Source organism: Procambarus clarkii, chromosome 50, assembly GCF_040958095.1.
Source record: "Procambarus clarkii isolate CNS0578487 chromosome 50, FALCON_Pclarkii_2.0, whole genome shotgun sequence".
In the NCBI taxonomy this organism is placed as follows: Eukaryota; Metazoa; Arthropoda; class Malacostraca; order Decapoda; family Cambaridae; genus Procambarus; species Procambarus clarkii.
This window is the reverse complement of record NC_091199.1, coordinates 6,232,100-6,256,205: the sequence shown is the minus strand read 5'-3', so window position 1 is coordinate 6,256,205 and position 24,106 is coordinate 6,232,100. Positions and strand designations below refer to the sequence as shown.

Sequence of the window (24,106 nt, the reverse complement as noted above, 5' to 3'; positions counted from 1 at the left end):
TAGAGGTTGTCATGTGTGACATGCTCCGTGTCCCGGTGGATGTCATCTACGGTGTTGAGCTGGTAACTGATCACAGAGTTATTATCAAGTTAGTGGGGGAGGAGGTGTACCATGAGTTCCTCTCACGATACGAGGGGCGTTCCTTGTTGCTGCCGGATGGTGCCGGCTCTGTAACCATTACGGACTGTAGTAGTGCCCTGACTTATGTGAGTGTGCATGGGGCGCCCTTGGAGTTTCCCGAGGACCTACTCCAGCGTTACTTCCAGCGGTTTGGCGCTGTCGTCAGTGTGAGGGTGAACACGCTGCCCTCAGGGAGGTATAAGGGTATATGCGTATGAACATTCATACCCTAGGGATGCGCCTGAGGTCAGACATTCCTTCTTCAGTCTGGCTTCTGGGGTACTACGTCTGAGTATATTATGCCCGGCAACCCCGAACCTGTTTTCGATGTGGCCTGTTGGGGCATCAGGCTGCCGGGTGCTTTGGGGCTGTGGTCGCTCCTGTGAACCTGTTCGGGAGGAGGATTTCCCACCGCTCCCTGTAGGGGAGGATTCTGTGGGTGAGGATGTGGACATCTCTTTGGCTGATGCTGCTTTCCCTTGCGTCGCCCGGCGATCCTCCAGATGTTGCGGCCCCTCTTCCAAGAGATGCAGTGCCGTCGGAAGATCTTCTTGCTCCTGTTGCTGTCCCAGCTGCTCCCATGGGTCTTCCGGATGGTCTCTGCGAGTCGTCGACGTCTTCTGCTGCTGCGACTGGCCCTGCGCCCTCGCCAGGTGTCACGGCTGTGCTCTGGGTACTGGAGGGGGCTGCAGAGCATCCTGATGTGTGCGGCCCAGTTCCCCCTGTGGTTGAAGCTGCTGCCGTTCAGCGACGGGCGTCGGTTCGCCCGGCTTGTGAGGCCCATGGTTCTGGGTCCATCTCCGGCTCTGAGGATGTGCAGCCTGAGCCCAAGCTTTCTCGGCGTTCTTCTACTGTCTGGGCTGATGTGGGGGATTTTGACACGGTGGGTCTTTGGGCAATGACGCGGTGGTTTCGGGTGCTGACGGGTGCTTCGCACTCTATGACGACGATGGTTACTGACGTCCATGTTCCTGCTGATGATGCTGTTTGTGCATTAGATTTACCTCCTGTTCTTTCTTCTGCAGAAGGTTCTCCGCAGTGGGGGGTGGTCGTTCCTACAGACATGGGTGGTGAGGTGCTGGTGCAAGCCATGGTCTCGTGCTAGTGCTGAAGAAGGATGCCCGCTGTGCGGGGTCCCAGCAGGTGCAAGGTCCGGTGGTTGACGCAGGACCCTGTGACGCGGCCGAAGTGGCTCCGAGTGCGCTGTCCTGTGCCCGGCCACGTGGGAAGAAGCCCCTCCCTCTCATCTTGGCCTCCAGCTGGGTATGATGTTAATAACCCCATTGCAATTTGACATTGTTGACCGCGTACATCCTGTTTCGCTGGAGCCCCTCTTCCGTCTGGGTTCCACGGGCTCGGTGTTTTGTTGAGGGTGTGCTGAGTTAATGCCTGATCCTCGTACGGTTTATAGTAAACCGGTTCCTGATAACATTATATTGCTTTGAGAGGCGTATTGTGTTCGCTTTCTGGCGGTGGAGTGGCCGGATAAGTATGAGAAGTTTGAATAGTCTGAGTGCTTGGTGTGTGTTGTAGCCTATGGTATGTTGTGCTTTGTGTTGTACTTGTTGTGTGCCTTTCAGGCCGGTGTTGTGTGTTTCAGTCTAATGACCTTGTTTTATTGTATTTATTGTATTTCTTAGCATGCTTTGCATGTAAATATATAAAAAAAAGTTAAGGCCACTAGCCTGTAGTTCAGTGCCTCGCCCCTGTGTACTTCCTAGTTGTGATTGCGGGGGTTGAGCTTTGGCTGTTTGGTCTGTGTGTGTGTGTGTCTCTCTCTCTTTCTCTCTTCTCTGTCTCTCTCTCACACACACCTAATTCAGACTTCATAGGAGTCGTTGGTTGTCACAATAGAAACCTACCTAGATACAGAGAGGCAGGGAAGGATAGTCGACGCCAACCTTCCTATGACACTAAGCATACATTCACACATCACCAGTGAATGTTGAGTGAGACTAACCATAAGCGTCTGGCCTCCGACTTCGGACAAACACTCTTATATACACATAAATAGTTACAATACAAGAGCTAAGGGGCGGATTACAGTAGTTAGTCTTCAACGCCGGAGTGACAAACAAGAATATTAAATCGCCGGAGGAAAACTTTATCCACAGTTTTCAAAATAGACACAAGCATCAAGAGCCAGATTTTACCCGAGAGACCACTAACTCTAGTGGCCTCGACGAGGACAGGAAGGCGGCGGCTTGTCGAAGGCCCCCCCTTCCCCATTTGCCCTGATCTTTTCCAGATATATTTTGAAATTCAGCACTGGTTTGGCAGTTACGGCTTCCGACGAGATGAAGTTGCATCCAAAGCTAGGAAACAGGGGGGGGGGCAAGAACTGGAACTCCCTGTGTGTGTGCATAATACACAACTGTATGAGCGTGCGCGCGCATGCATTACACAGTGGGTGGCCGGGGTGTTGTGCAACAGTTCCAGAGTTTTCCTGTATATCACATTAGCCTTCATGATAGCTTATCGTGTACACAGCGGCCACCACGCACGCTGAGCGGTCTTACCAACTGCTGGCTGATAACAGCGTCCTGAACAGTTGGCGTGGTAACCCATGCTGGAGTGTGTGGCACCATGGTGACCCATGCTGGAGTGTGTGGCAACATGGTAACCCATGCTGGAGTGTGTGGCACCATGGAGACCCATGCTTCTGAGTGTGTGGAACCATGGTAACCCATGCTTGAGTGTGTGGCAACATGGTAACCCATGCTTCTGAGTGTGAGGCACCATGGTAACCCATGCTTCTGAGTGTGTGACAACATGGTAACCCATGCTTGAGTGTGTGACAACATGGTAACCCATGCTTCTGAGTGTGTGACAACATGGTAACCCATGCTTGAGTGTGTGGCACCATGGTAACCCATGCTTCTGAGTGTGTGACAACATGGTAACCCATGCGTGAGTGTGTGACAACATGGTAACCCATGCTTGAGTGTGTGACAACATGGTAACCCATGCTTGAGTGTGTGGCAACATGGTAACCCATGCTTGTGTGTGTGGCACCATGGTAACCCATGCTTCTGAGTGTGTGGCACCATGGTAACCCATGCTTGAGTGTGTGGCACCATGGTAACCCATGCTTCTGAGTGTGTGGCACCATGGTAACCCATGCTTGAGTGTGTGGCACCATGGTAACCCATGCTTCTGAGAGTGTGGCACCATGGTAACCCATGCTTGAGTGTGTGGCAACATGGTAACCCATGCTTGAGTGTGTGGCACCATGGTAACCCATGCTTGTGTGTGTGGCACCATGGTAACCCATGCTTCTGAGTGTGTGGCAACATGGTAACCCATGCTTCTGAGTGTGTGGCACCATGGTAACCCATGCTTGAGTGTGTGGCAACATGGTAACCCATGCTTGAGTGTGTGGCAACATGGTAACCCATGCTTGAGTGTGTGGCACCATGGTAACCCATGCTTGAGTGTGTGGCACTATGGTAACCAATGCTTGAGTGTGTGGCAACATGGTAACCCATGCTGGAGTGTGTGGCAACATGGTAACCCATGCTTGAGTGTGTGGCAACATGGTAACCCATGCTGGAGTGTGTGGCAACATGGTAACCCATGCTTGTGTGTGTGGCAACATGGTAACCCATGCTTGTGTGTGTGGCAACATGGTAACCCATGCTTGTGTGTGTGGCACCATGGTAACCCATGCTTGTGTGTGTGGCACCATGGTAACCCATGCTTCTGAGTGTGTGGCACCATGGTAACCCATGCTTGTGTGTGTGGCAACATGGTAACCCATGCTTGTGTGTGGCACCATGGTAACCCATGCTTGAGTGTGTGGCACCATGGTAACCCATGCTTGTGTGTGTGGCACCATGGTAACCCATGCTTGTGTGTGTGGCAACATGGTAACCCATGCTTCAGTGTGTGGCAACATGGTAACCCATGCTTGAGTGTGTGGCACCATGGTAACCCATGCTTCTGAGTGTGTGGCACCATGGTAACCCATGCTTGAGTGTGTGGCAACATGGTAACCCATGCTTGAGTGTGTGGCACCATGGTAACCCATGCTTGTGTGTGTGGCACCATGGTAACCCATGCTTGTGTGTGTGGCACCATGGTAACCCATGCTTGAGTGTGTGGCACCATGGTAACCCATGCTTGAGTGTGTGGCAACATGGTAACCCATGCTTGAGTGTGTGGCAACATGGTAACCCATGCTTGAGTGTGTGGCACCATGGTAACCCATGCTTGAGTGTGTGGCACCATGGTAACCCATGCTTGAGTGTGTGGCAACATGGTAACCCATGCTGGAGTGTGTGACAACATGGTAACCCATGCTTGAGTGTGTGGCAACATGGTAACCCATGCTGGAGTGTGTGGCAACATGGTAACCCATGCTTGTGTGTGTGGCAACATGGTAACCCATGCTTGTGTGTGTGGCAACATGGTAACCCATGCTTGTGTGTGTGGCACCATGGTAACCCATGCTTGTGTGTGTGGCACCATGGTAACCCATGCTTGTGTGTGTGGCACCATGGTAACCCATGCTTCTGAGTGTGTGGCACCATGGTAACCCATGCTTGAGTGTGTGGCACCATGGTAACCCATGCTTCTGAGTGTGTGGCACCATGGTAACCCATGCTTGAGTGTGTGGCACCATGGTAACCCATGCTTCTGAGTGTGTGGCACCATGGTAACCCATGCTTCTGAGTGTGTGGCAACATGGTAACCCATGCTTCTGAGTGTGTGGCACCATGGTAACCCATGCTTGAGTGTGTGGCAACATGGTAACCCATGCTTGTGTGTGTGGCAACATAGTAACCCATGCTTCTGAGTGTGTGGCAACATGGTAACCCATGCTTCTGAGTGTGTGGCACCATGGTAACCCATGCTTCTGAGTGTGTGGCAACATGGTAACCCATGCTTGAGTGTGTGGCACCATGGTAACCCATGCTTGAGTGTGTGGCAACATGGTAACCCATGCTTCTGAGTGTGTGGCAACTTGGTAACCCATGCTTGAGTGTGTGGCACCATGGTAACCCATGCTTGAGTGTGTGGCACCATGGTAACCCATGCTTGAGTGTGTGGCACCATGGTAACCCATGCTTCTGAGTGTGTGGCAACATGGTAGTGGTGTGTATGTGTACTTACCTATTAGTGTGTAGGGGAGAGTGAGGTCCTGCTCCCCATGCCCCGCCTACTGGCCTTGTACCTCTTGCCTTACGACCTAACTACCCCTCATATTCAATTTCTTTGTCGAATCACGTCTTAAACTTTGTAAAGGCCACCACTACCTCCCCCTCCACCGTCACCACCTCCTCCTCCTCCTCCTCACTTCTCCAGTCTCTCACATACGTTAATTAAGTAGTTACTTGACCGAGATTACTTCTAAATACTTTATAGTATGGAGCTAGTATGACCTGGTAGTAGTGTGTGTGTGTGTAATTGCCTAAGTGTAATTACCTAAGTACAGTTACAGGATGAGAGCTACGCTCGTGGTGTCCCGTCTTCCCAGCACTCTTTGTTGTATAGCACTTTGAAGATACTGACGGTCTTGGCCTCCACCACCTTCTTACCTAACTTGTTCCAACCGTCTACCACTCTGTGAAAGTGAATTATATACTTATACTTATATACTATGCTCCATATACTTATATATATATATATATATATATATATATATATATATATATATATATATATATATATATATATATATATATATATATATATATATATATATATATATATATATATATGACAGTGTCAGACCACGGAGGAAAATTGAAACAGGAATTTCCTTAAGTACTTTCGTATATTAATACATCTTCAGAAGGAATGAATTAATATACGAAAGTACTTATGGAAATTCCTGTTTCAATTCTTCCTCCGTGGTCTGACACTGTCACATTTTTCATCACGTGTTAATTTTCGTGATTTACACACACACACACACACACACACACACAACACACACACACACACACACACACACACACACACACACACACACACACACACACACACACACACACACACACACACACACACACACACACACACATATATATATATATATATATATATATATATATATATATATATATATATATATATATATGTGTGTGTGTGTGTACTCACCTATTTGTGCTTGCGGGGGTTGAGCTCTGGCTCTTTGGTCCGGCCTCTCAACTGTCAATCAACAGGTGTACAGATTTCTGAGCCTACTGGGCTCTATCATATCTACATTGTAAACTGTGTATGGAGTCAGCCTCCACCACATCACTGCCTAATGCATTCCACCTGTTAACTACGCTGACACTGAAAAAGTACTTTCTAACGTCTCTGTGGCTCATGTGGGTACTCAGTCTCCACCTGTGTCCCCTTGTTCGCGTACCACTTGTGTTAAACAATTTATCCTTATCTACCCTGTCAATTCCTATGATAATTTTGTAGGTAGTGATCATGTCTCCTCTTACTCTTCTATCTTCCAGTGTCGTGAGGTGCATTTCCCGCAGCCTTTCCTCGTAACTCATGCCTCTTAGTTCTGGGACTAGTCTAGTGGCATGCCTCTGAACTTTTTCCAGCTTCGTCTTGTGCTCGACAAGGTACGGGCTCCATGCTGGGGCCGCATACTCCAGGATTGGTCTTACATATGTGGTATACAAAGGTTCTGAATGATTCCTTACACAGGTTCCTGAAGGCTGTTCTGATGTTAGCCAGCCTTGCATATGCCGCAGATATAATTCTTTTTATGTGGGCTTCAGGAGACAGGTTTGGTGTGATATCAACTCCTAGATCTTTATGTTTCCACTGTCTAGTTTCATTGCCTTGCATTTACTCGGGTTGAACTTTAGTAGCCATTTGTTGGACCATTCATTCAGTCGGTCTAGGTCATCTTGTAACCTCATACTATCTTTCTCTGTTTTAATCCTCCTCATAATTTTTGCATCATCAGCAAACAATGAGAAGAGTGATTCTATACCCTCTGGGAGATCATTTACATATACCAGAAACAGTATAGGTCCAAGGACTGACCCCTGCGGGACGCCACTGGTGACGTCACGCCAATCTGAGAACTCACCCCTCACACTGACTCGCTGTCTTTTTTTTCTTCTGTTGCGTAGGTACTCCCTTATCTAATGGAGTACCTTCCATTCACTCCTACCTGCATCTCCAGCTTTTCACTAGCCTCTTGTGTGGTACTGTGTGAGAAAGAGAAATAGATATGATAGAAGAAAAATAGATCAGAAGTCATAAACTGTAAACAATAAACAATCGACAGTCAGAAAGGCGGGATCCAAGAGCTAAGAGCTGGCTCCTGCAGGCACAACAAAGACACACACACAGTATTGAGGACAGCTGACTCACACACATCAGCTCACGCAGTCCCCCCCCCCCCCCGCCACGTCATCACTCTCACGTGTCTATATATATAACTCTCTCTGTCTCTATATCTTCCTCTTGCTTTATTATAAACATTTATATCTTCATTAATACGCGATATTTAATAGGAATACTACACACACACACACACACACATATGTATATATGTATATATATATATATATATATATATATATATATATATATATATATATATATATATATATATATATATATATATATATAAATATATATATATATATATATATATATATATATATATATATGTCGTACCTAGTAGCCAGAACTCACTTCTCAGCCTACTATTCAAGGCCCGATTTGCCTAATAAGCCAAGTTTTCATGAATTAATGTTTTTTCGTCTACCTAACCTACCTAACCTAACCTAACCTAGCTTTTTTTGGCTACCTAACCTAACCTTACCTATATATATAGGTTAGGTTAGGTTAGGTAGGGTTGGTTAGGTTCGGTCATATATCTACGTTAATTTTAACTCCAATAAAAAAAAATTGACCTCATACATAGTGAAAAGGGTAGCTTTATCATTTCATAAGAAAAAAATTATAGTAAATATATTAATTCAGGAAAACTTGGCTTATTAGGCAAATCGGGCCTTGAATAATAGGCTGAGAAGTGAGTTCTGGCTACTAGGTACGACATATATATATATATATATATATATATATATATATATATATATATATATATATATATACACAACAACGATCACAAAAACGTGTTGAATGATCGTTGGAATGCTGAACGCGTTTTCGGCTCATTTGGCCTTCATCAGAGCAAGACAGCGAGTGAAGAGGGAAGTGTGGTGGCCAGACCTTGTTGTTATAGATTCAGCTACCCAGAACAAGTTCCAAGTAGCACGGGCTATGGTGAGCCCGTAGTGGACTTACCTGACACAGGAGCGGGGCAAGTAGCACGGGCTATGGTGAGCCCGTAGTGGACTTACCTGACACAGGAGCGGGGCAAGTAGCACGGGCTATGGTGAGCCCGTAGTGGACTTACCTGACACAGGAGCGGGGCAAGTAGCACGGGCTATGGTGAGCCCGTAGTGGACTTACCTGGCACAGGAGCGGGGCAAGTAGCACGGGCTATGGTGAGCCCGTAGTGGACTTACCTGGCACAGGAGCGGGGCAAGTAGCACGGGCTATGGTGAGCCCGTAGTGGACTTACCTGGCACAGGAGCGGGGCAAGTAGCACGGGCTATGGTGAGCCCGTAGTGGACTTACCTGGCACACGAGCGGTGCAAGTAGCACGGGCTATGGTGAGCCCGTAGTGGACTTACCTGGCACACGAGCGGGGCAAGTAGCACGGGCTATGGTGAGCCCGTAGTGGACTTACCTGGCACAGGAGCGGGGCAAGTAGCACGGGCTATGGTGAGCCCGTAGTGGACATACCTGGCACAGGAGCGGGGCAAGTAGCACGGGCTATGGTGAGCCCGTAGTGGACATAACTGGCACAGGAGCGGGGCTGTGAAAGGGAAATGGGGATAAAACCTTACTTTATGGAAAAATGGGGACGATAAAGGAGTAAGGAAGGTTGAACTGAGGACAAATTTAAAACAAACGTTCCTCGCAATTTAAGACAAATTTTTAGCAAACCACCACTGCGTCAGCTGGAGGGTTGCTGCGTCAGCTGGAGGGTTGCTGCGTCAGCTGGAGGGTTGCTGCGTCAGCTGGAGGGTTGCTGCGTCAGCTGGAGGGTTGCTGCGTCAGCTGGAGGGTTGCTGCGTCAGCTGGAGGGTTGCTGCGTCAGCTGGAGGGTTGCTGCGTCAGCTGGAGGGTTGCTGCGTCAGCTGGAGGGTTGCTGCGTCAGCTGGAGGGTTGCTGCGTCAGCTGGAGGGTTGCTGCGTCAGCTGGAGGATTGCTGCGTCAGCTGGAAGGCTGCTGCGTCAGCTGGAGGGTTGCTGCGTCAGCTGGAGGGTTGCTGCATCAGCTGGAGGGTTGCTGCGTCAGCTGGAGGGTTGCTGCGTCAGCTGGAGGGTTGCTGCGTCAGCTGGAGGGTTGCTGCGTCAGCTGGAGGGTTGCTGCGTCAGCTGGAGGGCTGCTGCGTCAGCTGGAGGGCTGCTGCGTCAGCTGGAGGGATGCTGCGTCAGCACTGTGGGTTGCTGCGTCAGCTGGAGGGTTGCTGCGTCAGCTGGAGGGTTGCTGCGTCAGCACTGTGGGTTGCTGCGTCAGCTGGAGGGTTGCTGCGTCAGCTGGTGGGTTGCTGCGTCAGCTGGAGGGTTGCTGCGTCAGCTGGTGGGTTGCTGCATCAGCTGGAGGGTTGCTGCGTCAGCTGGAGGGTTGCTGCGTCAGCTGGTGGGTTGCTGCGTCAGCTGGAGGGTTGCTGCGTCAGCTGGAGGGTTGCTGCGTCAGCTGGTGGGTTGCTGCGTCAGCTGGAGAGTTGCTGCGTCAGCTGGAGGGTTGCTGCGTCAGCTGGTGGGTTGCTGCGTCAGCTGGAGGGTTGCTGCGTCAGCTGGAGGGTTGCTGCGTCAGCTGGAGGGTTGCTGCATCAGCTGGAGGGTTGCTGCATCAGGTGGAGGGTTGCTGCGTCAGCTGGAGGGTTGCTGCGTCAGCTGGAGGGTTGGTTGCTGCGTCAGGTGGAGGGTTGCTGCGTCAGGTGGAGGGTTGCTGCGTCAGCTGGAGGGTTGCTGCGTCAGCTGGTGGGTTGCTGCATCAGCTGGAGGGTTGCTGCGTCAGCTGGTGGGTTGCTGCGTCAGCTGGAGGGTTGCTGCGTCAGCTAGAGGGTTGCTGCGTCAGCTGGAGGGTTGCTGCGTCAGCTGGAGGGTTGCTGCGTCAGCTGGAGGGTTGCTGCGTCAGCTGGTGGGTTGCTGCATCAGTTGGAGGGTTGCTGCGTCAGCTGGTGGGTTGCTGCGTCAGCTGGAGGGTTGCTGCGTCAGCTGGTGGGTTGCTGCATCAGTTGGAGGGTTGCTGCGTCAGCTGGTGGGTTGCTGCGTCAGCTGGAGGGTTGCTGCGTCAGCTAGAGGGTTGCTGCGTCAGCTGGAGGGTTGCTGCGTCAGCTGGAGGGTTGCTGCATCAGCTGGCGGGTTGCTGCGTCAGCTGGTGGGTTGCTGCATCAGCTGGTTGGTTGCTGCGTCAGCTGGAGGGTTGCTGCGTCAGCTGGTGGGTTGCTGCGTCACCTGGAGGGTTGCTGCGTCAGCTGGTGGGTTGCTGCGTCAGCTGGAGGGTTGCTGCGTCAACTGGAGGGTTGCTGCGTCAGCTGGTGGGTTGCTGCGTCAGCTGGAGGGTTGCTGCGTCAGCTGGTGGGTTGCTGCGTCAACTGGAGCGTTGCTGCGTCAGCTGGTGGGTTGCTGCATCACCTGGAGGGTTGCTGCGTCAGCTGGTGGGTTGCTGCGTCAGCTGGAGGGTTGCTGCGTCAGCTGGAGGGTTGCTGCGTCAGCTGGAGGGTTGCTGCGTCAGCTGGTGGGTTGCTGCGTCAGCTGGAGGGTTGCTGCGTCAGCTGGAGGGCCACACCAGGAGCGTGTATTTTCATCAACATGAGCCTGTTTATTCTGGTGGTGAACTGTGACCCTGGGAACCCTTCCTACTCTTCCCTTTGTCAGACTTCTAGAGACGCCAGCCACACCTCACTTGTTTTGACTTTCTCCTTTACTGGAAACCGTCTTTCGTGATCTCTATGTGAAGTCACGTGAACCTTGATTTTTACAGCAAAGCTCAATTACCGTTAGTGATTGTATGATTACTGACGTAAAGGCTTTGTGACGTCTTTAGTGGCCATGATCCGTGACGTCAGAGCGCTTATGACGTCACTCTTGTTTATTGACGCGGTCGTACTGCGCATGTGCGCTCCTCATTTCCTGTTTTATTTGTCAAACTGTGTATATATACGGTTTTGTGGCAATATATACAGTAGATACGTTCATACAGTATATCCGTTGAATATTTAAATTGTATTTTTCGTAGAGAAGTATTAGGGAGAGAGATTATAGTGAAGGGGTAACTGTATTATGTCGGGGTGGGGGGTGGGGGGGCTACATGCCTGATGGCCCTCCCCGATGGTGGCACCCCCCCCCCCCTCCTTGGACGGGTGCCAGGCTATTGTTGGCCCTCAACACCTCTTCATCCCACCAACACCACCGCCATCACCACCACCCTGGAAACACAAACCGTAACTGTCTCTATTTTCGGTCGATCTTGAACCCATTGTTGATGTGACGACTTATATTGAATTTTGTAACTAGCTCATCAAGATCGTAACTTGCTTAGCTAAATGAATTGTGGGGTTCAGTCCCTGAGCCCATTATGTGCCTCTGTAACCCTTGTCCACTACCTCCCACAAGATGGGTATGGGGTGCATAATAAATGAATTAAACTAACTCTATTTTCAGCTTGTTACAACTTGTAATAAAGTTGTTACATCTTGGCTTAACGTGTTTATGACGTATTAGAACGTTGTTACAACTTGCTATATTGGTTGTTATAACTGGTTAGGTGGTGTTAAATCTTGTTCGAACGTTGTACCAACGTCGCAGTTTCGGTGTGTGTTTGGCGGGCACCACCACCAGTCTGGTGGTGCTGAGAGTGATCCTTATGAGAAAGATTAAGACAGAGGACAGCAAGAGGCTACAAGATGACCTGGACTGATTGAAGGAATGGTCCAACAAATGGCTACTAGAGTTTAACTCGAGTAAGTGCAAAGTAATGGAGATAGGCATAAGGAGCAGGAGGCCAAACACATGGTACCAGCTGGGAGAGGAAATCCTTCAGGAGTCAAGACTAGAGAAAGATATAGGGGTTGATATCACACCAACCCTGTCCCGTGAAGCCCACATCAAAAGGATAACATCAGCTGCATATGCAAGGCTGACGAATATAAGAACTGCCTTCAGAAACTTGTGTAAGGAATCAATGAGACCCTTGTATTCCTCACATGTCAGACCAATACTGGAATATGCAGCTCCAGCGTGGAGTCCATACCTAGTCAAACACAAAACGATGTTAGAAAATGTTCAGAAGTATGCCACCAGGCTAGTCCCTGAGCTGACAGGTATGAGCTACGAGGTAAGATTACTGGAACTAAACCTTACGACACTGGAAGACAGAAGGGTTAGGAGAGACATGATCATTACCTATACAATTTTCAGAGGAATTGACAAGGTAGATAAAGATAAACTGTTTAGCACGGGTGATACGCGAACAAGGGAACACATGTGGAAACATAGTACCCAAATGAGCCACAGGGACGTTAGAAAGAACTTTTTCAGTGTCAGAGTAGTTAACAGATGGAATGCATTAGGCTGTGATGAGATCAGTCTGCTGCCTCGAAGAACTTCACCTGCTTGAGCAAGCCCTGTCAATGGCAGGGCTGGTGCAGCATACACTGTAATTAGAAATAATTAAATGTGGAAATAAAGCAAACACATGTATTGAGAACTATGCCTCTTCAAAGTAAGTAGAGCTAATTGTCATTATTATGGCGTTAAGATTCCTTGAACGAGACACTAACGGTGCAGTGATCTGCATTGATTCAAAGCAGTACTGAAATGCCTTAGTAAAAATCAGGCAGAAAATCTTGTGATAGTCGCTGAGATCAAGAGAGCTGTGAGGGTACTAACCAACCAGGGAAGAGTCATCAAGTTTCTGTGGCTCCCCTCCCATGTTGGAATCTGGAAATGAACGAGCAGATGTGCTGGCTGCTGAAGGCGCTGAATGACACCATATTGAATACTTCATACCCAAGACTCTTCTACAAATTCACAGCCTCACCCAAAAAATACCTCAACGTCGAGAAGTTGCTTCCCCGAGGCCAGAGAGATGGGGTTCTGAGAGTTGTTCTACACCCCTAGCCCGGCCCGAGGCCAGGCTTGACTTGTGAGAGTTTGGTCCAACAGGTTGTTGCTTGGAGCGACCCGCAGGCCCACATATCCACCACAGCCCGGTTGGTCTGTGGTGGATATGTGGACCATGGGAAGGTCACACCAGTCCTCGTCTCGGTACAGTCGGCTTCATACAAACACTGTACCCGAAAAATAAGGCTCAACGCTAGAGTTCGGAGTGCCCTTCCTCTTGCTTCAGTAGAAAATAGAAACGGGTGTGAGGGAAGTGTGTCAGAAGACTTCTCTGAGGGCGTCCCTACGAGGCGAGGCCGGGCCCCAGCTGCCAACCTTCACCTTATAAATAAATAAATATTCATGTAAAAGAACATACATACAAGATGAGTTACAAACAGAATGTTGGATTTCTAGATAGAGCAGGTACATACTATGCCTAATTAAGCCGCCACAATACCCCGCATAATTCAAAAAATTCAAATTCAAAGTTCAAAATGTTTATTCAGGTAAAAGTACATATATAGAAGATGAGTTACAAACTTTATGTTGGATTTATAGTTAGAACTAGTACATACAATATCTAAAGTCACTAATACGCACAGCGTTTCGGCCAACTTGGCTCTAAAAGGGTAGCTGCGCAAATGCTGATGTACCTAAATGTGTTAATACAAAATGTCCTCCTGTTGTGCTTCTCTGGCATGAGAGAGGCTGCCCTTGACCACCTTGTAGACTATATGGCGACCCGTGATGCACCGCGTCCTCTCCAGTGCTCACATCTCAGTAAACTCATGTTCTAAATTGCCCGAACCTAACCTAACCTAGCCAAACCCAACCTAACCTAATCTAACGTAGCCTAACCTAACGTAGCCTAACCTAACCTAACGTAGCCTAACGTAGCCTAACCCAACCCAACCTAACCTAACGTAACCTAACCCAACCTAACCTAACGTAGCCTAACCCAGCCTAACCTAACGTAGCCTAACCCAACCTAACCTAACGTAGCCTAACCCAACCTAACCTAACCTAGCCTAACCTAAGCTAACCTAGCCCAACCTAGAATATATCATGATATCCCTATGATTTTCTTTCGGGTGTTGCGTTCCTAGTTATTCATATGTAAGTAAAACCCAGCTATTGATATTTTGTGTTAGTCATACTAGTTGGTGGTGGTGGTGGTGGTGATGGTGGTAGTGGTAGTGGTGGTGGTGGTGATGGTGGTAGTGGTGGTGGTGGTGGTGGCGAAGGGTAGAGGGGGGGGGAGGATGGGGACATACCGGTTAAAGCCTCGGGGATCTATAATCGTAGTAAAGGTTAAGAACCTCTGCCTGAACACTCCCAATGTTAACTCTGCCACCACCACAGTAATGGAGTTCAAGTTCAAGTACGTCTATTGAGACAGAGTACATCCCGGAAGGATTGAGTAGTTTAGGCTCTTTCTACCTTCCTCTTTGTCTGATCCCTCAAGGGGCTCACGGATGATTGTAATCCTACTGTATATTACAAATATATGTGAATTACTTCAATAGTCATTACATAGAGTAATGGGGGAAGCACCTGGACCATCTTGGCACTGGTGACGGAGAATGTGGCGGGAAGAATGCCATTGCTGTGTGGTCCTGCTCTCTCTGTCTCTGTTTCTCTCTCTGTCGTTTGTCTGTCTCTCTCTCGCTCTGTCTCTCTCTTTCTCTCTCTCTCTCTCTTTGTCTCTCTGTCTCTCTCTCTCTGTCTCTTTCTCTGTCTCTGTCTGTCTCTCTCTCTCTCACTCTTTCTTTTTTAAAACTAAGACCAGGGTTCATAAGGGCTGCCAAATAAGGTGCCTAGTGAAACTGCAAGCAAGAGCTGCTGTCCTTCCTCAGCTCATCTGAAGGCTGCTCCTAGAAACTCATTTATTTCACGAGGATGTCCTTTGAAACTATCACATAGGGAATTATCATATAAGGAACCTGGTGAAACTTCAAGCAAAGGCTGTAATCTTTCCTCAGCTAACCTACTCCTAGAGACCCATTTATTTCATGAGCCTATAATATGCATAAATAGGAATCAATTTTGTTCATTAACAACATTAGGTAACAATCATATAAGGAAGAGGATGAGCCTGTAGCCAACTGTGTGCCAGAGCCTTCATATGACCAGTTGACCTGATCTCCCGTGTATCAACCTGTAGAGTGGACAAGTTCCAGATGTCAGTCAGCTTAGGAATGAATGATCGTTGATGGAGTGATGTTCTTGAGAACGACACTTCCAGCATGAGACTGTTGAAGGTTGAGAGCCTAGTGTTTCGGGTGGCAACTACTGGCTGTCCACTGATCTGTGCCTTTGGTTGCTCTCTTGTTCTGTAAAATGGCAACATGCAATGCTTCCGTTTGCCGTCACTTATTGCCATGGTTTGTTTCTCATTGTCAAGGTTTCCCATTGGATCATCAAGGTTTACCCTACGCCTAAGGGAAACCTATTCCTAGGGTGCAACCCATAACAGTTGCCTAAATCCCAGCTACCTGTTAACTAAGGCACTACGGGCTCACCATAGCCCGTGTTACTTGGAACTTTTTGTTCCAGGTAGCGAATCTTTAACAACAACAACAACCTGTTAACTGCAAGATGAACAAAGGCATCAAGTGAAAGGAAATTTGCACAAACGGCTCCGTCCTAGAGTATAATCGTCTGTGAGTCAAGTGGCTAGCAGTGCGTCCTATTGGTTACACTGCCCGATCACCACGTTCTCTTCACTTGTCACAACGTCACAAAAATGATGTACTAAATTACCTGAGCCTAACCTAACCGAGGGTCCAGGAAAGGAAAACGAGACACCCGTTAATTTTGCGAGCCGCTGTGATTTATAGTACATCATATTTTGACGTTGGGGATTGATACGTCAAAATGCGATGTACTGTTCAAGAGGACAGATTGTACACAACAAAAGGAGCCTTAGTTTGATAATTATCAAACGTAAGAATTATGGTTTCAAGGGCCAGACTCAAGAAGCAGTTACGCAAGTACTTACGAACGGGCACATCTTTCCTCAATTTTTGATTAATAATTGAGGAAAGAAAATAATTAAATGCTTTGGTTACATTTATTAAACAGTTTACAAGCATGAAAACTTGTCCTGGTGCTTCGGAGCTCATTAACTGTTTAATAATTGTAAACAAAGCCGCCAAAAATTTTAGAAAAGATGTACAGGTCTGTAAGTGCTTGCGTAACTTCTTCGTGAATCTGGCAGGCCTCTAGCAGACTCGAACCGTTGACCCCACGTGTGTGAGGTCGAAGCCCTATCGACCTCTATCGACATTAGGTGTATGGAATGTTTAGCTCCACGGAAGTGTAGGAGACAATGTATTATGACACCCAGTAAATGTGACGACGAGGCTGTCACAAAATATCACACCAACTGGTACAAAAAGTGGTGCTTGAGACTAGATTGTTCAGTATTATTTCCAATCTCACATTTTGGGTTTGAACTAAAGTACTTAAAGATTAAAGTCAATATAGTTATGTTTTTGAAGGGTATAGTCTTTATGAAAGACACGCGAATATAACTAAACCATAAGGTCTCCCCAGACAGGATACATAATAATAATAATAATAATAATAATAATAATAATAATAATAATAATAATAATAATAATAATAATAATAATAATAATAATAATAATAATAATATAAATAATCATAATAATAACTTATAAGGTTACGGATCTTTGAGTAATATATATATATATATATATATATATATATATATATATATATATATATATATATATATATATATATATATATATATATATATATTGTCCTGGGGACCATTCAGGCTTGTTCGCATATATATATATATATATATATATATATATATATATATATATATATATATATATATATATATAATATATATATATATATATATGCAAACAAGCCTGAATGGTCCCCAGGACTATATACAACTGAAAACTCACACCCCAGAAGTGACTCGAACCCATACTCCCACAACTGGTATGTACAGGGACGCCTTAATCCGCTTGACCATCACGACCGGACAAAAGGAAGTGATAGCCGAGGCTATATGAACCACTTCCCCGCCGGCACTCGGATGGTAATCTTGGGCATAGCATTTTATCAAATCACCTCATTCTTTGGGGCACACGTGAGGAACACAAATGCAAACAACAACTGAAAACTCACACCCCAGAAGTGACTCGAACCCATACTCCCACAACTGGTATGTACAGGGACGCCTTAATCCGCTTGACCATCATTTGTGTTTGCATTTGTGTTCCTCACGTGTGCCCCAAAGAATGAGGTGATTTGATAAAATGCTATGCCCAAGATTACCATCCGAGTGCCGGCGGGGAAGTGGTTCATATAGCCTCGGCTATCACTTCCTTTTGTCCGGTCGTGATGGTCAAGCGGATTAAGGCGTCCCTGTACATACCAGTTGTGGGAGTATGGGTTCGAGTCACTTCTGGGGTGTGAGTTTTCAGTTATATATATATATATATATATATATATATATATATATATATATATATATATATATGCAAACAAGCCTGAATGGTCCCCAGGACTATATACAACTGAAAACTCACACCCCAGAAGTGACTCGAACCCATACTCCCACAACTGGTATGTACAGGGACGCCTTAATCCGCTTGACCATCACGACCGGACATAAGGAAGTGATAGCCGAGGCTATATGAACCACTTCCCCGCCGGCACTCGGATGGTAATCTTGGGCATAGCATTTTATCAAATCACCTCATTCTTTGGGGTGATTTGATAAAATGCTATGCCCAAGATTACCATTCGAGTGCCGGCGGGGAAGTGGTTCATATAGCCTCGGCTATCACTTCCTTATGTCCGGTCGTGATGGTCAAGCGGATTAAGGCGTCCCTGTACATACCAGTTGTGGGAGTATGGGTTCGAGTCACTTCTGGGGTGTGAGTTTTCAGTTATATATATATATATATATATATATATATATATATATATATATATATATATATATATATATATATATATACTGTATTACAAAAGAGGCGATGATAGGCTTTAAGAGCAGACTGCGTCAGGTGTAGCACTCTCTGCCCCCTGACCCTCGGTGCACCAGTACCCAAGGTCGGCTCAACCCTTAAATATTCATTATAATTTTGCCCCTAAGGGACAAGCGGGTTGCCTACCAAAACAAGGGTAAGCATCTACTTTGTATTCTTCCCATGTTGATGTAAAGTGTTAATCATACTATGTAACATTAGAACATAAGGATCTTATTATGCTTTCACATGCACTATACATTGATACCGGTAATGGCTGAAAAGGGCCACCACTTACGGGCTATTCATGCCCGTGCCACCTTTTGGGTGGCTTAATCTTCATCAATCAATCTTATGTGAACAGGAATCCCGCCGGGCCCGTCTTCCGGCCCGTGTGTCATCCGCCCTGGCGACCGGCGCCAGTCCCCGGGCCCACACACACCCGAGAGTGTGAATAATTTACTGTTAGTCTGGGCCAAATATGAGGAAGAAAGGCGAGAGAGAACTACGCACTTCGAGCCCCACACGAGCGGCATATTGATCTGTGGGGGTCCGGGTCCTTTGCTGGTGGCCGCCCAATGAACGCCCGCCACGTCACCAGCAGGCACGCGCCCTCACACACACACACACACACACACACACACACACACACACACACACACACACACACACACACACACACACACACACACACACACACAAAATACAAAATACACTATTTACAAATTTCTCAGAGGAATTGACAGGGTAGATAAAGATAAACTGTTTAACACGGGTGGAACACGAACAAGGGGACACGGTGGAAACTGAGTACCCACATGAGCCACAGGGACGTTAGAAAAACTTTTATCAGTGTCAGAGTAGCTAAATTAACAGGTGGAATGCATTAGGCAGTGATGTGGTGGAGGCTGCCTCCATACACAGTTTACAATGTAGATATGATAGAGCCTAGTAAGCTCAGGAACCAGTTGATTGACAGTTGAGAGGCAGGACCAAAGAGCCAAAGCTCAACCTCCCGTAAGCACAACTAGGTGAATTCTCACACGCACTTCTGTATCTTCTAAATTGCTAAATGTATCTTTAGAAGATACAATTAACAATTTACTACAAAAACAAGAAGGCGGCCAACTTACACATGAAGAACACTCCAGACACCAAACAGAACGCCTTGAAAGAAACCAACGTCGTCTATGCCTTCACATGCCCACTTGGGGACTGTCAGCCCCAAAGATCTCAGTACATAGGTAAGACAACAACGTCTCTCTCTCTAGACGATTTACAATGCACAAGCAACAGGGCTCCATCAAGGAGCATATAAACTCACACAACCAGACCATCACCAGAGAAATCTTAACAAGCAACACAGAAATTATCGACAGATACACTGACAATTGGAGACTCCACATCAGCGAGGCCCTACACATCAAAATGCCAACACCAGCTATCAACTGCCAATTAACACACAATTACATTCTACCCACTTCAAGACCCCGAACCAACACAGAGGCAACAGGATAAAATACGCAATGGTTTATCCATTGATTCACTTATTCATCTCAATCATGTCCTGTATCACTTCACCCCAAGCGAATATAAGCATTGGCAGAGTATGTAAAATTGCCTTTGAAAATGCAAGATCATAAATAAAGTGTGAAAATGAACTTTGGAGAGTTAATTTTTCAACTACCCTCGAAAGTGAAGAAAAATATAAGAAATATTGAGAAGAGTCATGTTAGAATGATTAATCTTACCCTTTCGGTCATATTCAACATATGTTAACAAGAAAGACTACTACCAATATATATATATATATATATATATATATATATATATATATATATATATATATATATATATATATATATATATATATAACTGAAAACTCACACCCCAGACTCACACCTCAGTTGTATATAGTCCTGGGGACCATTCAGGCTTGTTTGCATATATATATATATATATATATATATATATATATATATATATATATATATATATATATATATATATATATATATATACATACATATATATATATATATATATATATATATATATATATATATATATATATATATATATTTATATACATATATGACTGAAAACTCACACCCCATAAGTGACTCGAACCCATGCTGCCAGGAGCAACGCAACTGGTATCTATTGGCTATCACTTCCTTTTGTCCAGTCGTGATGGTCAAGCGATGGTATATGTATATATATATATATATATATATATATATATATATATATATATATATATATATATATATATATAAATATATATATATATATATATATATATATATATATATATATATATATATATATATATATATATATATATATATATATAAAGCCATACTCTTCACACCTGACCCTCGCCCTCGGCGCCAAGCCATACACCAAACACCTGACCCTTGGCACTAAGCCATACACCACACACCTGACCCTTGGCGCCAAGCCATACACCACACACCTGACCCTTGGCGCCAAGCCATACACCACACACCTGACCCTTGGCGCAAAGCCATACACCACACACCTGACCTTCGGCGCCAAGCCGCACACCTGACCCTCGGCGCCAAGCCGCACACCTGACCCTCGGCGCCAAGCCATACACCACACACCTGACCCTTGGCGCAAAGCCATACACCACACACCTGACCTTCGGCGCCAAGCCGCACACCTGACCCTCGGCGCCAAGCCGCACACCTGACCCTCGGCGCCAAGCCGCACACCTGACCCTCGGCGCCAAGCCACACACCTGACCCTTGGCGCCAAGCCATACACCACACACCTGACCCTTGGCGCCAAGCCACACACCTGTCCCTTGGCGCCAAGCCATACACCACACACCTGACCCTCGGCGCCAAGCCACACTCCTGACCCTCGGCGCTAAGCCACACACCTGACCCTCAACGCCAAGCCACACACCTGACCCTCGGCGCCAAGTCATACACCACACACCTGACCCTAGGCGCCAAGCCATACACCACACACCTGACCATCGGCGCCAAGTCATACACCACACACCTGACCATCGGCGCCAAGCCATACACCACACACCTGACCCTCGGCGCCAAGCCATACACCACACACCTGACCCTCGGCGCCAAGTCATACACCACACACCTGACCCTCGGCGCCAAGCCATACACCACACACCTGACCCTCGGCGCCAAGCCATACACCACACACCTGACCCTTGGCGCCAAGCCACACACCTAACCCTTGGCGCCAAGCCATACACCACACACCTGACCCTCGTCGCCAAGCCACACACCTAACCCTTGGCGCCAAGCCATACACCACACACCTGACCCTCGGCGCCAAGCCACACACCTAACCCTTAGCGCCAAGCCATACACCACACATCTGACCCTCGGCGCCAAGCTATACACCAAACACCTGACCCTCGGCGCCAAGCCACACACCTGACCTTTGGCGCCAAGCCATACACCACACATCTGACCCTCGGCGCCAAGTCACACACCTGACCCTTGGCGCCAAGCCATACACCACACACCTGACCCTCGGCGCCAAGCCACACACCTGACCCATGGCGCCAAACCACACACCTGACCCATGGCGCCAAGCCACACACCTGACCCTTGGCGCCAAGCCATACACCACACACCTGACCCTCGGCGCCAAGCCACACACCTGACCCATGACGCCAAACCACACACCTGACCCATGGCGCCAAGCCACACACCTGACCCTTGGCGCCAAGCACACCAAGAACTAAATGAAGTACTGTTGGCGTCGTGATATAATTTTACAGGTTATATAAAAGTTTTCAAGATATGGAAGATGCAAGATATAAGGTATACAAATAGTGTGTGTATACCTCTACCACTTGTCACTAAGCATACCGCCACAACATGTCATGTGTATGATGAATGTATAGTGACTTGTCGTGTATTATGAAGACTAAGATCTCCATCACAACCCGGAAAATGAGGCTTTAAACTCATGTTTTTCTATGTATGTTTATAAATAAATACAATCACTTTATAATAACTATATAAATTAATAACAGCAATCAGACAATTTTAGAGGCATTAATTGAGGCAGTATACAGTTTAGTTGTGGTAGTTAGAGGGAGTTAATAGAGTAATTAAGGGGGAATGAGACGGGTCGGCGGCGGCCACGTGAACAGATCTGTCTCCTGCTGCTGCTTCTGCTGCTGCTTCTTCTGCTGCGTCTGCTGCTCTCACTGGCGGGACGATGGGCAGGCCCAAGGACAGGAAGGTGGAGGAGCAGCGGAGGGCGAGGCTGAGGAAGCCGCTGCAGGAGTCCATGAAGGAGCTGGAGAGGAAATACGAGCTGGCGCTGGGCCAATGGCGGAGCCTGGCGGTCAGTGTTAATTATTATTATTATTATTATTATTATTATTATTATTATTATTATTATTATTATTATTATTATTATTATTATTGTTATTATTATTCGTCATAGAGAGGCATGTGATCAGTCGTCATCAACACGAGAGGTAATAAAGTCATTGTAAAGTTCTTAAGGTACCTCATGCCAACGGGTCTAGTGGTGGGAGACCCGTCACCTGTAGCCACCTGTCACGGGTAATGGTAGCCACCTGTCACGGGTAATGCTAGCCACCTGTCACGGGTAATGCTAGCCACCTGTCACTGGTAATGGTAGCCATCTGTCACGGGTAATGGTAGCCATCTGTCACGGGTAATGGTAGCCATCTGTCACGGGTAATGGTAGCCATCTGTCACTGGTAATGGTAGCCACCTGTCACGGGTAATGGTAGCCACCTGTCACGGGTAATGGTAGCCACCTGTCACTGGTAACGGTAGCCACCTGTCACGGGTAATGGTAGCCACCTGTCACGGGTAATGGTAGCCACCTGTCACGGGTAATGGTAGCCACCTGTCACGGGTAATGGTAGCCACCTGTCACGGGTAATGGTAGCCACCTGTCACGGGTAATGGTAGCCACCTGTCACGGGTAATGGTAGCCATCTGTCACTGGTAATGGTAGCCACCTGTCACTGGTAATGGTAGCCACCTGTCACGGGTAACGGTAGCCACCTGCCACAGGTAACGGTAGCCACCTGCCACAGCTAACGCTAGCCATCTACCACAGGTAACGCTAGCCACCTGCCACAGGTAACGCTAGCCACCTGCCACAGGTAACGCTAGCCACCTGCCACAGGTAACGCTAGCCACCTGCCACAGGTAACGCTAGCCACCTGCCACAGGTAACGCTAGCCACCTGCCACAGGTAACGCTAGCCACCTGCCACAGGTAACGCTAGCCACCTGCCACAGGTAACGCTAGCCACCTGCCACAGGTAACGCTAGCCACCTGCCACAGGTAACGCTAGCCACCTGCCACAGGTAACGCTAGCCACCTGCCACAGGTAACGCTAGCCACCTGCCACAGGTAACGCTAGCCACCTGCCACAGGTAACGCTAGCCACCTGCCACAGGTAACGCTAGCCACCTGCCACAGGTAACGCTAGCCACCTGCCACAGGTAACGCTAGCCACCTGCCACAGGTAACGCTAGCCACCTGCCACAGGTAACGCTAGCCACCTGCCACAGGTAACGCTAGCCACCTGCCACAGGTAACGCTAGCCACCTGCCACAGGTAACGCTAGCCACCTGCCACAGGTAACGCTAGCCACCTGCCACAGGTAACGCTAGCCACCTGCCACAGGTAACGCTAGCCTAACCTGGTAACCACTGCTGGTGTTTTCAGGTTGTTGGGAGTCAGTAATTTATCTCCTATATTATAAGTCTTATTCTATTGTCACCATTCTTGTATTATCAGC

At 47.5% G+C, this 24,106-nt stretch overlaps 1 protein-coding gene across 2 annotated transcripts in view; it reads left to right on the top strand.

Moving 5' to 3' along the window:
• Positions 1–540: 540 nt before the first annotated feature.
• LOC123749990 (proteoglycan 4) overlaps positions 541–24,106 on the top strand; it is a 40,782-nt gene continuing 17,216 nt past the window's right edge. The window contains exon 1 of one of the 2 annotated variants that reach the window (XM_069303398.1): positions 541–1,383. Coding sequence is in view for 1 of the 2 variants with exons in the window: in XM_045732121.2 (XP_045588077.2) it covers positions 22,535–22,663 (129 nt within the window). In the remaining variant the exon portion in view is untranslated. Of the gene's footprint in view, positions 1,384–21,997; positions 22,664–24,106 lie in introns of those variants that run through there. The other variant, XM_045732121.2, reaches the window with a different exon arrangement.